Below are 13,883 nucleotides of genomic sequence, written 5' to 3' on the forward strand. Positions count from 1 at the left end.
TCTGAAATCTCTTGTCCTTAAATGCAAAGATGGAAAAGACCTCCCTGCTGTGTTTTTGATATAGTGGTGTGCACAATGTTTTTAAGTTGGAGGGCTTAATTTCTTTTCATTGTTTCTCTCAGACGGCCACAGTTTCTTGGGATATCCGAACATTGTACTCGACAGTACCTGAAGATGCAGAGCACAAAGCAGAAAGTTTACTGGTGAAAGAGGTAAATGTGATGCTTCCAATTCTTTCTTTTATAAAACTTTCTTTCCCCCAGGTAGTTATTAATTCAACTTTATTATCATTGTCTTCCTCACCTTTTCAATAGAGATTAGTTGATGTCTTTCCATCATCATTACCTGAAGATGTGTTCCATTTTCCTGTTAATCATTTTTCATTATCTGCTGACTATTCAACTTTTGGATTTGTTTTGTTTTGTTTTTACTTAACTTAAAAATCCCACATTAAGAAATGTTTTAGTATTCTTAATTGGCAGATTTAATTTTATTTTACTTATTTGGACTGAGTTATAGGCAAGGCCATACTATGTGAGAATTTTTTTTACAACAGAGTTTCTATTTTAAGAGATATGTTTCTTTCAAGTGCTAACTATGGAAATATTAATGTGAGCAGCTGAAAGGGACTGATAGAAACCTGGTGCTATGTCATCTACTTGCATTTGAAGGATGTAGGGAAGGCCTACAGAACTTCCGCTTCTCCTAACCAGAGAGCAGGTTGCTTTAGGGCAGGGATTGGGCTGGCACATAACAGCTACTAGCAGGTGGTTATTGGATAAATAAATGGAGCCAATCCTTCCTGTACGGAAAAAGCAATGATAAAACTTAGCCGAGCACAGGTCAAAGTAAAAGTATTGAAGTCTAAATGCAGTCTTTAATCTTGAGAAAGTAGTGTATCCCAATTAGGATTTAGTTAAAGCCACACACAACAGCAAAACCCTTTCACAGCTCCTAAACCTATTTGTATGAATATAAGTTAGCCTTATTTTTGTACATATTAATACCAAGCTGAGTAATCGTATTTTATATTATACTATTCTTCTTTACATATACATGTGTGTATATAGGTATGCATATATATTATATATCTTTATATTGTACTATTCAATTCAGGTCACCTTTTGCCATAAATTTACCTGTTTTTTTTTCCCAATTCCATGATTTTATATTTATTTCCTAAAGTTCACATTAAATTACAGAGTCTATCCTAAGGAGGTAGAAAAAAAAGTGCAAAGTTAGATAACATCAGGTAATCTGAGTGTACTATTTTCATATTTACTAATAAAAATAATAAGTGTGATGTCAGTATTATAATATTTTATTTACAGTCTCCTTAGAGGAAGTTTTGATATATACTAGGGCATCACTGTTTAAAAAAAAAGTTGGCAAATTATTTTCTACTCAAGGAAATTAGAATCATTGAGACTAGGTCTACAAAATCATGCAGTACATGTATGTTAACTTAGGTAGGGTTTGAAATGTTTAGGACATTGAATTCCTAACAGGGAATATTTAACCAGGTTTTCTTGCATGGTCTTCACAAAATATTGCACGTTCTTCATAATGATCTGTAACACTGTTGTTAAGTTCACTTTAGTGCATTTTATAGTTTTGCTAAAAATAAGTGGAATGTTAAAAATCCATTTCCTTTTCTTAGTGTTCATTGCTATCTTTTAAAAACTATTAATTTTCAAATATGCATAACTAGCTTACTAATCTCTCCTATCCTAATAGTTATTCAAGTTTTAGATGTGTAGCCATATCATCTGCAAATAATATTTCTTCTTTTCTAATAAGTATATCATTTATTTAATTTTTGTCTTATTTTATTATCTAATGTCTCTGAAATAATGTTGAATAATAATGGTAGTATCAGGCATTCTGTCTTATTGGTATTTTATGACATTTTCTGGCATAAAAGAAATTTCTAAAAAGGGTCTCTCTTTGTCTCTACAGTCCTTTTAAACACTTGCTACTTAGGTTTTGAAATGCATATTCAGTCTATTGATATAACAGCTCTTCTACTTAAATTTATAAAGCATTGTAATAGAATTAGTAGGTTGCTATCCTGTGGTTCCACACTTGCATTTCTGGTATAAACTTTTTATTCCAGTTGCATTATTACTTTCATACTCTACTACATTAGAATTGATAATATTTTATTTTAAATTTTTGCATTAATATTCATGAGTGGAGTCTGGCTGTCATTTTCTTTTTTTTCCCCCTTTGGTATTAGAGAAATGCTAGCTTTAGAAAATAAATTGAGATAGTTTTCAATTTTTTTCATATTCTCGAATAAACAAATATCCAGTGAAATGAAACAGAGTATCTAGAAACATCTAAATGCATATGGTTTCTTAATAAATGGGAAATATGGTACTTGAAATTCTTTAGGGAAGGGTGAGCAATTCAACAAATACAAATTGGCTCACCATTTTGAATGAATATAAAGTTAGGATTCTCTATCTCACATTACACATAAAAAATAACTCCAGATAAATATTAAAAACCTGATTGATTAATTCCAGATATGTATGAAAAAAACAAAAATTGTTAAAATGTAGGATAATATTTTAAGTGGAAACTTATGAAAAATGGACAAATTTATGCAAATAAAAATTTTAATATTTATATAATAAATGGTACCATAAAGCCAGAAGACAATACTTAACTACAGAAATTATTTGCAACTCATTATATCTTTCATTACATACACACAGGCACACATGCTCCTTAATAGACTGACTTGATGAGAATATTTGTACTGTTCACAAGGTAGTATGTCCTTCATTTGACAAACGTGTAAGCTTTCTGCCTTGGTTTCTCCATCTTTAAATAGAGATATTAATAGTCCCAATGCTGTGTTTCTAAAACTAAATATAGCAATAACATGAAAACATTTGGAAAATAACAATTGGGGAGCAGTGTCTTTATCTGATCCTCCTAAGTGACTTAAAATCAACATCTATAACCATAAAAAATATCAGACACTTCCCTGATAAAACAAGCATCACTTCCTGCCACTAGGGCTTGGGGGAGCAATTAAAGGATCTATAAATAGGATGAAGACTTCCTAAACCAAAAACTTCTAGAACAAAGTTTTATTTTGAATATGTACAAAAGGATAATAGAAAGCCAGAAACTCAGAACACTAATTAAAAATAAGCTCTTGGTTTGGACTTTCGAAACAAGGAAGATGAGAGAGCAGAGAATTGGGAATGATACAGTGGCCTAACAGGGAGCAATGGTCTAGGGACCACTTCAGTAAAATGGCTGAGAAAAATACTGACAATCTACTAAGGTAGCAAGTTACTCTGCCAACAAAGCCCTCGGCAGTTTCTGGAAATCAGCCAGCTGCAGGAGTAGAGCAATGATAAAATGAGGACTAAGTCGTGAATCCAAGACTCCAAGTCAAGGCATAAAATATTCCAGGATTTAAGATTTATGAAAACATTAAAGAATAGAAACAAATATCTATCTGTCTATCTACCTATCTATCTATCTATCTATCTATCTATCTATCTATCTACCTATCTGTATGTGCACGCACGCGCGCACAAACACACACACACACACACACACACACACACACAATTACATATTGCCCTCATCCAGATAGTACTAGGTTACTGAGGGAAGAAAATTTTAAGCAGAGATAAACCCACAATTAATATTGGAACTCTTCAGGCATAATATCTTATGCATACCAAAGTTAAAAAATAGTTCAGTAGGCTATTAAGTTATGTATAAAAATATTGCTTAATTTATTAAGAAACAAAATTTTGTGAACATGAAAAACAATATGATCAAATGAGTATAATATTGAAAATGAAATTTCTTCCTCTACTTCCTCTTCCACCATTTGGACCCAGACAAATGGTATACAACCCATTCAAGAGAAAATTATGTATATGCAAGGTAGAATCTGTATTATATTGAGAAGTAAAAGAGATATTAAAAAACTTGAGTCATAGACATAGCAAAGAAAATTAAACAGACAGAGGGACTGGTGATGATATTAAATGTATTTCATGCTGCCCATTTTTCTTGAAAGGAATATATCTAACTACAATGAGATTTATATTGGTTCAAGAAAACACAGGGAATAAAATTCTTACTTTTACAATTAAAATAACTTTATGTCTTTTATGTTTAATTTTGGACAGCATATTATGTACAGTGTTAAAGAAACCATTCTTTTTTACCAAAATGCCTCTGTACTTTATACAAAAATTTTAAATCTAATATGTAAAATTATGTACACTCAAACTTACCCTGAAGTAAGAATAAATCTTTGAATAAGTGATTCTGGGTTTTTTTGCATGTATAAATAAATTAAGTAAAAATGAAGGCTGTTTCCTGATTCTGAACCATTGGATAGCAAATGAATGATTCTAATGTATTCATTAACTTCAGACTAGAGCATGATAAGCATGGTTTTGCTCACTGTAGAACTAATGTTTTTGATATGACACCAGGGCAACATATACAAATTAATTCAGTGGAAGATATAGGGAAAATGCAACTAAAAAAATCTCCCCAAATTAAAAAGTACAGTTTTTTCTTAATAAAATTAATGAAAATAAAATGATTTTGATTTTTTTGTTTTAATTCACTGATGAAGGTTTTACTAGAGGCTAAGGGACTTTTCATTTTGTGTGTATTTTTTAAAAGTAAATTTGTAAGTAAAGCCACTTACATATTGTGACTTCAAGAATTTAATGGAGCCTGGCTGGAGAGGCTTAGTAGTTGAGCACCAGCTATGAACCAGAAGGCCATGGTTCAATTCCTGGATAGGGCACATGCCTGGGTTGCAGGCTTGATCCCCAGTAGAGGCCATGTAGGAGGCAGCAGATCGACAATTCTCATCATTGATGTTTCTCTTTCTCTCCCTCCCTCTCTTCCTCTCTGAAATCAATAAAAAAATTATTGGAAAATATCTTCAAAATCTATTATAATTCTATATTTAACTTAGTCATATCCTAATATATAAAAACCCAGGGTCTGTAATGTCCAAAATGACCGAGGGCTCGAGCAAACACTGGAAATCAGTCCTGCAGTCAGTGCTGGTTGCCATGGCTACCCAGCATTGACTGCCAAGGGGACTGTGAATCAGGCACAGAGAGAGGTGCAGGTTCTGATCCACAGCCTCCTGTGGCAGCTGTTGATCAGCTGTTGCCTCTCTCTCTCCAGGCTTCACCAGCAGCACATCTCTATTTCTCTCTGGGCCTCCGTGGGAGCTGCTGATCAGCCCTGCCTCTCTGATCAGGCCTGCAGATAGGCCAGGAGATACTGACTGGCATAGAAACTAACCAATCAGAACCAAGTCTGGGTTAACTGTGAGGAGCCAATGGTTGCCTAGGAGGTGGAGCTTTTGACACTGACTGGCATAGAAACTGACCAATCAGAACCAAATTGGCTGGCAAGGGAAGGCAGTTGGGGGTGAGATCAGGCCGGCAGGGGAGGGCAGTTAGGGGTGATCAGGCAGGCAGGCAGAGGCAGTGAGGGGCCATCAGGCAGGCAGGCAGAGAGGTTAAGGGCAATCAATCAGGCAAGCAGAGGCAGTTAGGGGTGATTATGCAGGCAGGCAGGTGAGTGGTTAGGAGCCAGCGGTCCCAGATTGTGAGAGGGATGTCCGACTGCCGATCGGGCCTAAACAGGCAGTCGGACATCCCCCAAGGGGTCCCTGATTGGAGAGGGTGCAGGCTGGGCTAAGGGAACCCCCTCCCCTCTATGCACGAATTTTGTGCACCAAGCCACTAGTATATATATACTAGTATACTAGTTTACACATATATATGATTTTATTTTTGTCATGGCCAGAACAAAATGGATCACCAGATTTTCTTTATACTAAATGTATAACATTAAAGATAATAAGCATATGAAAGTTGATTAAGGTAAATTCAAATGCATTATCTTTTTAGTGGCATTAGGATAAAATATATATAAAAAACACTGATGAAAACAAAATGGTTTTGTGGTTCACTTTAACAACTGTGAAGATTTTTTTATTTTCTAGTCACCAAAGCCCCTAGAATAATATAGTCTAGTTTCTAAATATACAAAACTGTTCCAATTATAAATTGGCTTCACCTTCTCCACAATAAAAAGTATCCTATAATGTTTGGTGGTAAATGGATAAAAAGACAGAAGTGCAAGTCGGAGACCCTGGAGTGCTAGAATAATAAAGAAACCACTTTAAGTTTTCACCTAATATTTCAATTATACTGAATTACAACCCAGATTTTATGCCTTTCATGAGAAGAATGATTAGATCATAATATTACCAAGGTTTTTAGTACCATCCATTATTTATATCCTGACAGATTACTTGTGAGATGTAGCTAGGAAATTAGTGCGTCTGGTCCCAGGTCAGGCTCAGGTGTGATTTATAAAAGTCTAATTTCAACCACCTCAATTCAACACATTCTGAAAAAAACAAACCAAATGTTTTTATCCACTATCAATTTAGAATCAAAAACAAAAAACAAAACAAATTAGGCTATTCTATAATTCAAAGTGAGAAATAGTTTAAAAATGATTTTTTCTTATGGTTGTAATTTGATATGACATTCTGTTTTGTGTTCCACATGCATTATTTATATACATGATACCACTACCTAATATAAAATAATATTTTTGACAATCAAACCCAAATCCATTAAAAAAGATTGTACCATGATTTCTGAAACTGAGTCATATCTATATTTACATAATTTATTTTGTCCAAACCCAATATTTTTAATTCTCTCCCAAGAGTATATGTAAGTATTTTTAAAATATTACTAACTTATTTTTATACTGCAGAAATTATTGAATTTTAAAGGGATACATAATATGATCCAATTAAAGAAAAAATATTTTTGGTGCCTTTTTTCCCCTCTAAAATATCAGTGTATTGAGTGCCCACATGACCTGGTTTGCAGGAATAGTTTCATGTTCTACTTGTTGGCTTGGTTAATAGCATCACCTTTGAATTCGAAGTGTTTCAATATGGATAATAAATTATCCAGCAACCCTTTCAATACATAATTTGCCTAAATTCACCCAATTTCATAATGCTACATTTTCAAAATTTATACAATGGCCACATTTGCTCCTAAACTTTACATAAAGAATGGCATGAATTACCACAATCAGTTTACAAATATAGAATTAATCCCAGTGGTGACTAAGGGCCAAAATGAACACCTTTTGTGGTTGCATAAATCTTTTTGGCAAGAAAGTAGCCATGTAATTAAATAAACCTGTATGGCTAGAAAGAAAAACAAGTTTGCATCTAAAAAGCCATTTATTACCTGCTTATTACTCTGTGGCCAGAATCTAATAGCCATTTTCAGAGATGAACAAATTATATTGTCAAACCAAAATTGCTCTTTGGGTTGGTAACATGATTTGAATTGATTCTAATGATTCTCTAAAGAGAAGAGGGAGAAATGAAATATTTTCTTTACGGTAATCTGCTGCTCTTTACAATTGTCCAATCTTTTCTAAAATATTTAGATTTCAAGAACTTTCAAGGTGTCATGTTTAGTAATTTCCAAGGGAAAAAAAGATATACAAGATTCATTCAATCAACAAATATACATTGAATATCCACTATAAATAAAACCCCATACTGGAGTTGATATGTTCCCTGCCTGTTTCAAAGGTTGTGTCCACTTGAGTGAAAGCTGGAGGGTGATCTCTTTTACTCGACTTCACTGTATGAAGCTAGGACCCTAATGCTGTCATCTCAGAGACAAACAGCATGACAAGGCCCGAGCCACACTGTTACTCCGGTGGGATGATGGATTTAGGCTCCCCCTCCCTCCCTTTTACAGATTCCATCCTATTCAGTGGATTCATGTGGGACCCTGGAACCTGCATTTTAATTAGCAACCTCAAAAATTCCAGGAACACAATAGAGTTTAGGAAACACTATCCTATTGGCATAAAAGCCTTTATGTATGTTGACTTGGCTCAGCTTTTTTGTGCCTACATGCCACAGGCAGAGATGCTAATATAAAGGCTAAACAAACAAACATAATTAATGAATAGCCCAGCTGGCATGGCTCAGCGATTGAGCATCAACCCAGGAACCAAGAGGTTGCCAGGTCGATTCCCAATCAAGGCACATGCACAGCTTGCTGGCTATGTTTCTATCTATTCCTCTCCCTTCCCCTCACTCTAAAAATCAATTAAAATATACCGTATTTTCCAGCGTATAAGACGACTGGGCGTACAGAAGATTTTCCTGGGTTAAAAAGTCGTCTTATATGCCGGAAAATACGTTATTTTAAATAAGTAAATAAAAAGTAAATGAGTAAATTACTAAAATGTGAATTGGGTCATTACTGTTTGGAAAAATTAACTAGCTCAGTATACTTCACCTTTGAAGTAGACTGTAGCAGCCTCCATTTTAAAGGGGATAAGGAGTTGATATTTTGAAACTGGTGTTGTGGGATTGGTCGTTAGCAAGGAGAAAATGGAGCTATTGCCTTATGGTAAGAAGCACAGCTGTAGCCTGTGACTTTGAATTTGCAACAGGTCACTTCAGCTTACATTTTGGACAAAGAGGAGTTGTAGTCATAATTATCATAGTTCTTAATGATTTTCTTAGAGTGACTGTGTGGGTTGGAACAAAGAATAGAGAGTGATTTTCCATGCATAACATTTCCAAGATGCCATAGCTATGTATGGGAAACATTTATGTGTTTGTAAAATGCACTGGCTTTCTCAGAATCAGAGAAATCATAGATTTAGAAGGATTCTTAAGGGTTATCTAGTGTAACCTTAATTCTCATCTACCCACCAGATACATTAAATCTGGCCCATAGATTCATAAATGATTTGATTCAAAACAAGATTCTTTGATAATCAGAGCTAATACATCTTCCCAGAACTGTGATTTTATAAATCAGGAAAAACAAGTTGTCATCAACTGTTGTGAATGTGAATTATAGATTAAGTCAAACTCTGAAAAACTGATTTTAAAGCAATTTTTTAAGTATTTACCCTATGCTAAGTGCTTTATAGGAATTGTGTTATTTGATCCTATTAAAGTTGGTATTATTTAGACAGATAAAGAAATTTAGAGTTGTTAAGTTACTTAATTGAGCTAACACCAAAATTAAAAACCAGATCTGTCTGATTCCAAGACAGAAACAGAAGTGCCATAAAAACATCTGGAATGATGGTCCAGCTGTGCTAAAAAAAAGTCTGCAATCATCATGCAATTCATAAATTAGCTGAATGAACTTTGAGAGTCAGACAAATCCAGTTTGAAATCACGTGTAGGATCTTGAGCAAAGATCTGAGGTTCTCTTTGCCTCTGTGATCTATAAGATGGGAATCATAAAATATCTTTGAGTGTTTATTAAGATGATATGTAAAGAGCCTAGTACCAGATCTAACAAGCACTTGCCTCTCCAGGACAAACAAACAAAAAGAGATAGTTCTTTAATATAGCACACTGATATAAGAAAGTACCACATTCATTTTTGGCCAGTGAAATTTAGGATTAACACATCTTATTTATTCAGTATTAAGCCTATGGCACATTGTGGATATTTTGTGTAATATGCATGAGTAGACATGTTTATCAGGCTTAAATATAGGTACTATCCATAACAAGAAAAGACAAGTAAGTCAATGCATCTTATGAAAACCTCCAGATCAGAAAACATAGAGATAGATATTATGGGGCAGAAATTTCTAATTCATTCCAATATTCTAAATGTGCAATAGCTGTATCTGAGATCCAAATAAATAAATTTTGATTGACCAAAATCATGTTGGAAGTGAGTACTAATTGAAGAACAAGAAGGAAGCCCTATAGCTCCTGACTCAATGATATACCTTCCATTTGCTTATAAAGAATATACATTGGTTTGGCAATTTTATAATCAAGAATTTAAAACATACTTTGAATCTTCTACTAAGAAAATAATCCAAAATAGGTGGGACTTAGGGGAGGATGGGAGGACCATATGCATGAAGAAAACACTGAATTATTTTTTTCGACCATGGCACAACTATTCATTCTGTCCTTTTCTCTAAGACTTTGCTCAAATGGCAAATGTAATATCCTAACCAATCTATTTAAATTAACCCTCTTCCCCCAGCTCTATCCTTCCCCACCTCTGTTTTATTTTTCATGGCATTATCTGCCAACATATTGCACAATTTACTTTTTTTTTTGTATTTATTAACCATGTTTTCACAAAGGGATACATTTCAAGAGGGAATGACTTTTAGCCTCTTGATCACTGATGGGTTCCCATCACTTAGAACAACCCCAGGCACACAGTAAGGGCTCCATAATGTTTGTTGAATTAATTAATTAATGACTCCAAAACTAGGAATCTGGGCTAATAAATTAAGGTCTGATATTTTATTCTACTTCTTTAAAGTGGTCATAGAATTTAGAAAGTAAATTTTAAAATCTTTAGAATATGCCATTATGTGAACAAAAAGCTATTTAAACTCTAATTTATACTTACAGGGGAATGAGATAAAGCTATGTATCAAAAAAAGATTGAAAAGGAATGCAAAAAGAGAGTGGGTTTTATGCTTTTTGTTTTATGTTTTAGAATATGTTTATTTCATTTGAGAACTATAGCAAGGTATTGAGAAAGGTGCATTAAGTGAGAGAAATAAAGAACTATAATCATGAATGGTTTGCCTCCAAGGCTTGGGATACTGTGGGCCTATATGCTTCTTACCTGAATCCCTGGCATCCCTAAATGAACATGGAATTTGTTAGCCAAGTTTCATATCAGGGTTCAGTTTTTCTCTTACATTCAGAAACATGTGATCTGCAGATTTGGCTCAGGAATTGGCAAGTTAAGAAATTTAATATTAGCTAAATATTCAGTTTTGTTCACATCTCTCCCAGTCTAGTCATTACAGATCTCCTGAATTCTCTTTTATTTCTCTGTTGGCTTTGTTGCTGTTTTGTTTTTAAGCTCTTCTCTTCTCCTGCAGGCCCTGCCCTCATCCTCCTACTCCTGTCTTTGTCCCAGTCTCATGTATTGTTTCACCCCCAGTCCCTGGTTTGTGTGTGGGTGTTTCCCTGAACAAATAAACCTATGGTGCTAAGAAAGTTCAAAGCCAGAGAAACCCATAGCAACTGACTCCTAATTCCCCTCCCCTCTTTCTGCCTATTCTGTGCATCTTGAGCCAGGCGCCTGTATCCTAGGTTTCCCATCAACCTCTCTACACCATCCCCTGGGCCATCCCCTTCCACTTTCTGTTTCTGCAAAAGCAGTGCCAGTGCTCTCTGTTCTGCAGCCCTCTGCACCTTGAGTTGATTGTTGTCACAAAGTGATCCTGCCTGTCCCTTCTTGGTCACGAAAACAATCATAGATTTTTATTCCTCACATTGCATCAAATTTATTGCTCCTCGTACTCCTACTGATGCTAGAGGACAAAATTTCCATCTAATCATAACAGTAGCTTAATCTCCAGAGTCATATAATTTTAGAAACAAAAGGAATCTTAAAAGCCACCTAGGGAAATCCCCATTACCAACCCACAGTCAGTACAGTGCTAAGTGGATGGTAGGTGTTTGAGAAATATATGCCATCAGTAAATACTACAAAATCATTCACGATAGACCACTATAATATATCTAGTGGCCCGGTGCATGAATTTGTGCACATTGAAAGGAGATTAATTAGAAGAAATATTTTAATATCACTATTCGCCCTTTCTCTATAATAGAAGTTTCAACCAAATTCACGATCAACAATGACAGATCGAAACACACACGTGCAATTGGTGCCAGCGAGAACTTTATATAGAGAGATAAACTTACTTAATTAGACCTGCTTTCTGATTTAACTAAACTTTTTCCAGCCTAGTGAAGCAACCCAACTTCTCTTTCAGGTAACTGTCAGCAACACAGAAGTAAATATCAACACAAAGCAGATTATTATTGTAGATCATGCAGGGAGAACAAAGGGTAAAATATATAACTGCTGTAGTGTTTGACTATATTCTGCACAGTGAGAAAACCTGAAGTCATTTTCAAGGTCCACCATTTCTTACTTTTCAGTTGGGTAAAGTTTCCAAGCTTTATAAATTTCAATTTTCTGGCTAATGAAAGAAAACAGGATTCCACCGAGTCTCCTATCTATCTACTCCACAACTTTGGGAGGATCAAATGAGATGAGGCACGGGAAAACACTTCACAGACATTTGGTTAAAGTATAAAATGTTTCCACCTGGCTATTAAGCAAGTCATATTCCTGGGCTGAAGAAACTCCAAGGAGGCTAGTCGCTAGGGAGAGGAAGCCGGGCATTGCTAGGTGACATCATTACCCGGTGCCCACAGCGACTGTTTCCAGGCTGGACTGGACTGAGCTGTGGGCTGCATTTTGCACCATGGGGTCTTGGCAGCATCAGCTCTGATTTGGTGGGGTGTTGCTCTGGGGTAGTGGCAGGGCCTGTGTCCCACTTGGGGGAAGCTGAATGTTGCTTTGTTGGCGCCAGGTCCGCGCTGTTGTTTCTCTGTAAATGGCCAGTGTCATAGCAGCTCCTGCGTTAAGCGTCTGCCCCCTGGTGGTCAGTGTGCATCATTGCGACTAGTCAGGAAGTTGGACACAGCATATTAGCCTTTTATATAGCATATTAGATCCTCAGGTTACGTTGAAGATCTGTTCCTACGGTGCAACGTAATGTGATTTTCGCCGTAAGTTGGAACCCACCTACATTAGCACCTACATCACTCACATGGAGCACATACACAGCAGTAATGAAGTGAAACAGTAAAAAAAAAAAAAAAAAAAATTAAAAGAAAGATAACAATTCCTGACCTTTACTTGTGGTAAATAAATAATAAAAAACATAAAGCACATATGTACATACGTCAATATGATGGAACTTTTTTTTATATATAAATAAATGGGAGATGGCGACGTAACCACGAAATGACGTACGGCGAGTCCAACATAACCCGAGGACTGTCTGTATATAGATTGTTTTGTGTTGTTAGTATTTATGTGTGTTTTTTTATAAATAGTTTTTAATCATCTTTTGTTCACATACTGGTATATGTGTAAAATCCATGAACAGTGATGAAAAAGGCTGAGCTTAGAAGGCACATATGGAAACTGGCAAATAGATTTCAATTTGACAATAGTGTTAATATAAAAAGAAAAAGGAAAGTTACTAATGCAGAAACAAGAAGAAATGGACTAAAATTATGATGAAAAGATTATATATAAATAACAACATCTTTCTCTACTAAAAGCTATTAAGTAATAAAAGGGTTTGCCAAGGACAGCTGAGAAATGATGCTACTTGAGGTTAACAACATGTCCTTGGTGTGCTGCAGCAAGTGATAAACTAGGTCTTCCTTGATGGAGCAAAATAGAATAAATATGTTCAATGGTTCCTCCTCCAGGTGTCTTGGAAAGGTGGTCATTTCACTGGAAAGTGTGAAATAATTATAATGAGCAAGCCCCTTACCAACCTTAGCATCACTAACATACGTACCTTAACATGACCCCAGAGGTCATGAGAATTATACTCTACTACTTTTTGCGAGACAGTTGAATTTCTTAATGATAATTGTTTCATTATTGTTGTTGTTTTTCTTTAAGGCTTGTAAATTTTATAGTTCCCAGTGGTACGTGGTAAACTACAAATATGAACAATATTCTGGAGACATTCGACAGTTACCTCGGTAAGAACCTATTATAAGTAGAGCTTGGATTTTCCCATATATAAAATATTTCTTTGTTTAAGTTCTGCCATTGTTTATGAACACATGTATGTTAATCTAGTGTTAAAAAATATTTTACACAATTTAAAAATAAGAATCACAATAGAATATTTTATTCAACAGTGCAATGTTTATATAGTGACAAAAATTGGGAATAAGCTACAAA

The 13,883-nt window shown here is 35.0% G+C and overlaps 1 protein-coding gene across 3 annotated transcripts in view; it reads left to right on the top strand.

The window, feature by feature from the left end:
- The window catches only part of DOCK10 (dedicator of cytokinesis 10), a 216,862-nt gene that overhangs the window by 106,241 nt on the left and 96,738 nt on the right, over positions 1-13,883 (top strand). For all 3 annotated transcript variants that reach the window (XM_054723258.1, XM_054723257.1, XM_054723259.1), the window contains exons 3-4: positions 123-212; positions 13,596-13,678. In XM_054723258.1, the coding sequence (XP_054579233.1) occupies positions 123-212; positions 13,596-13,678 (173 nt within the window). The remainder of the gene's footprint in view (positions 1-122; positions 213-13,595; positions 13,679-13,883) is intronic.

This window comes from Eptesicus fuscus, chromosome 11 (genome assembly GCF_027574615.1).
Source record: "Eptesicus fuscus isolate TK198812 chromosome 11, DD_ASM_mEF_20220401, whole genome shotgun sequence".
NCBI lineage: Eukaryota > Metazoa > Chordata > Mammalia > Chiroptera > Vespertilionidae > Eptesicus > Eptesicus fuscus.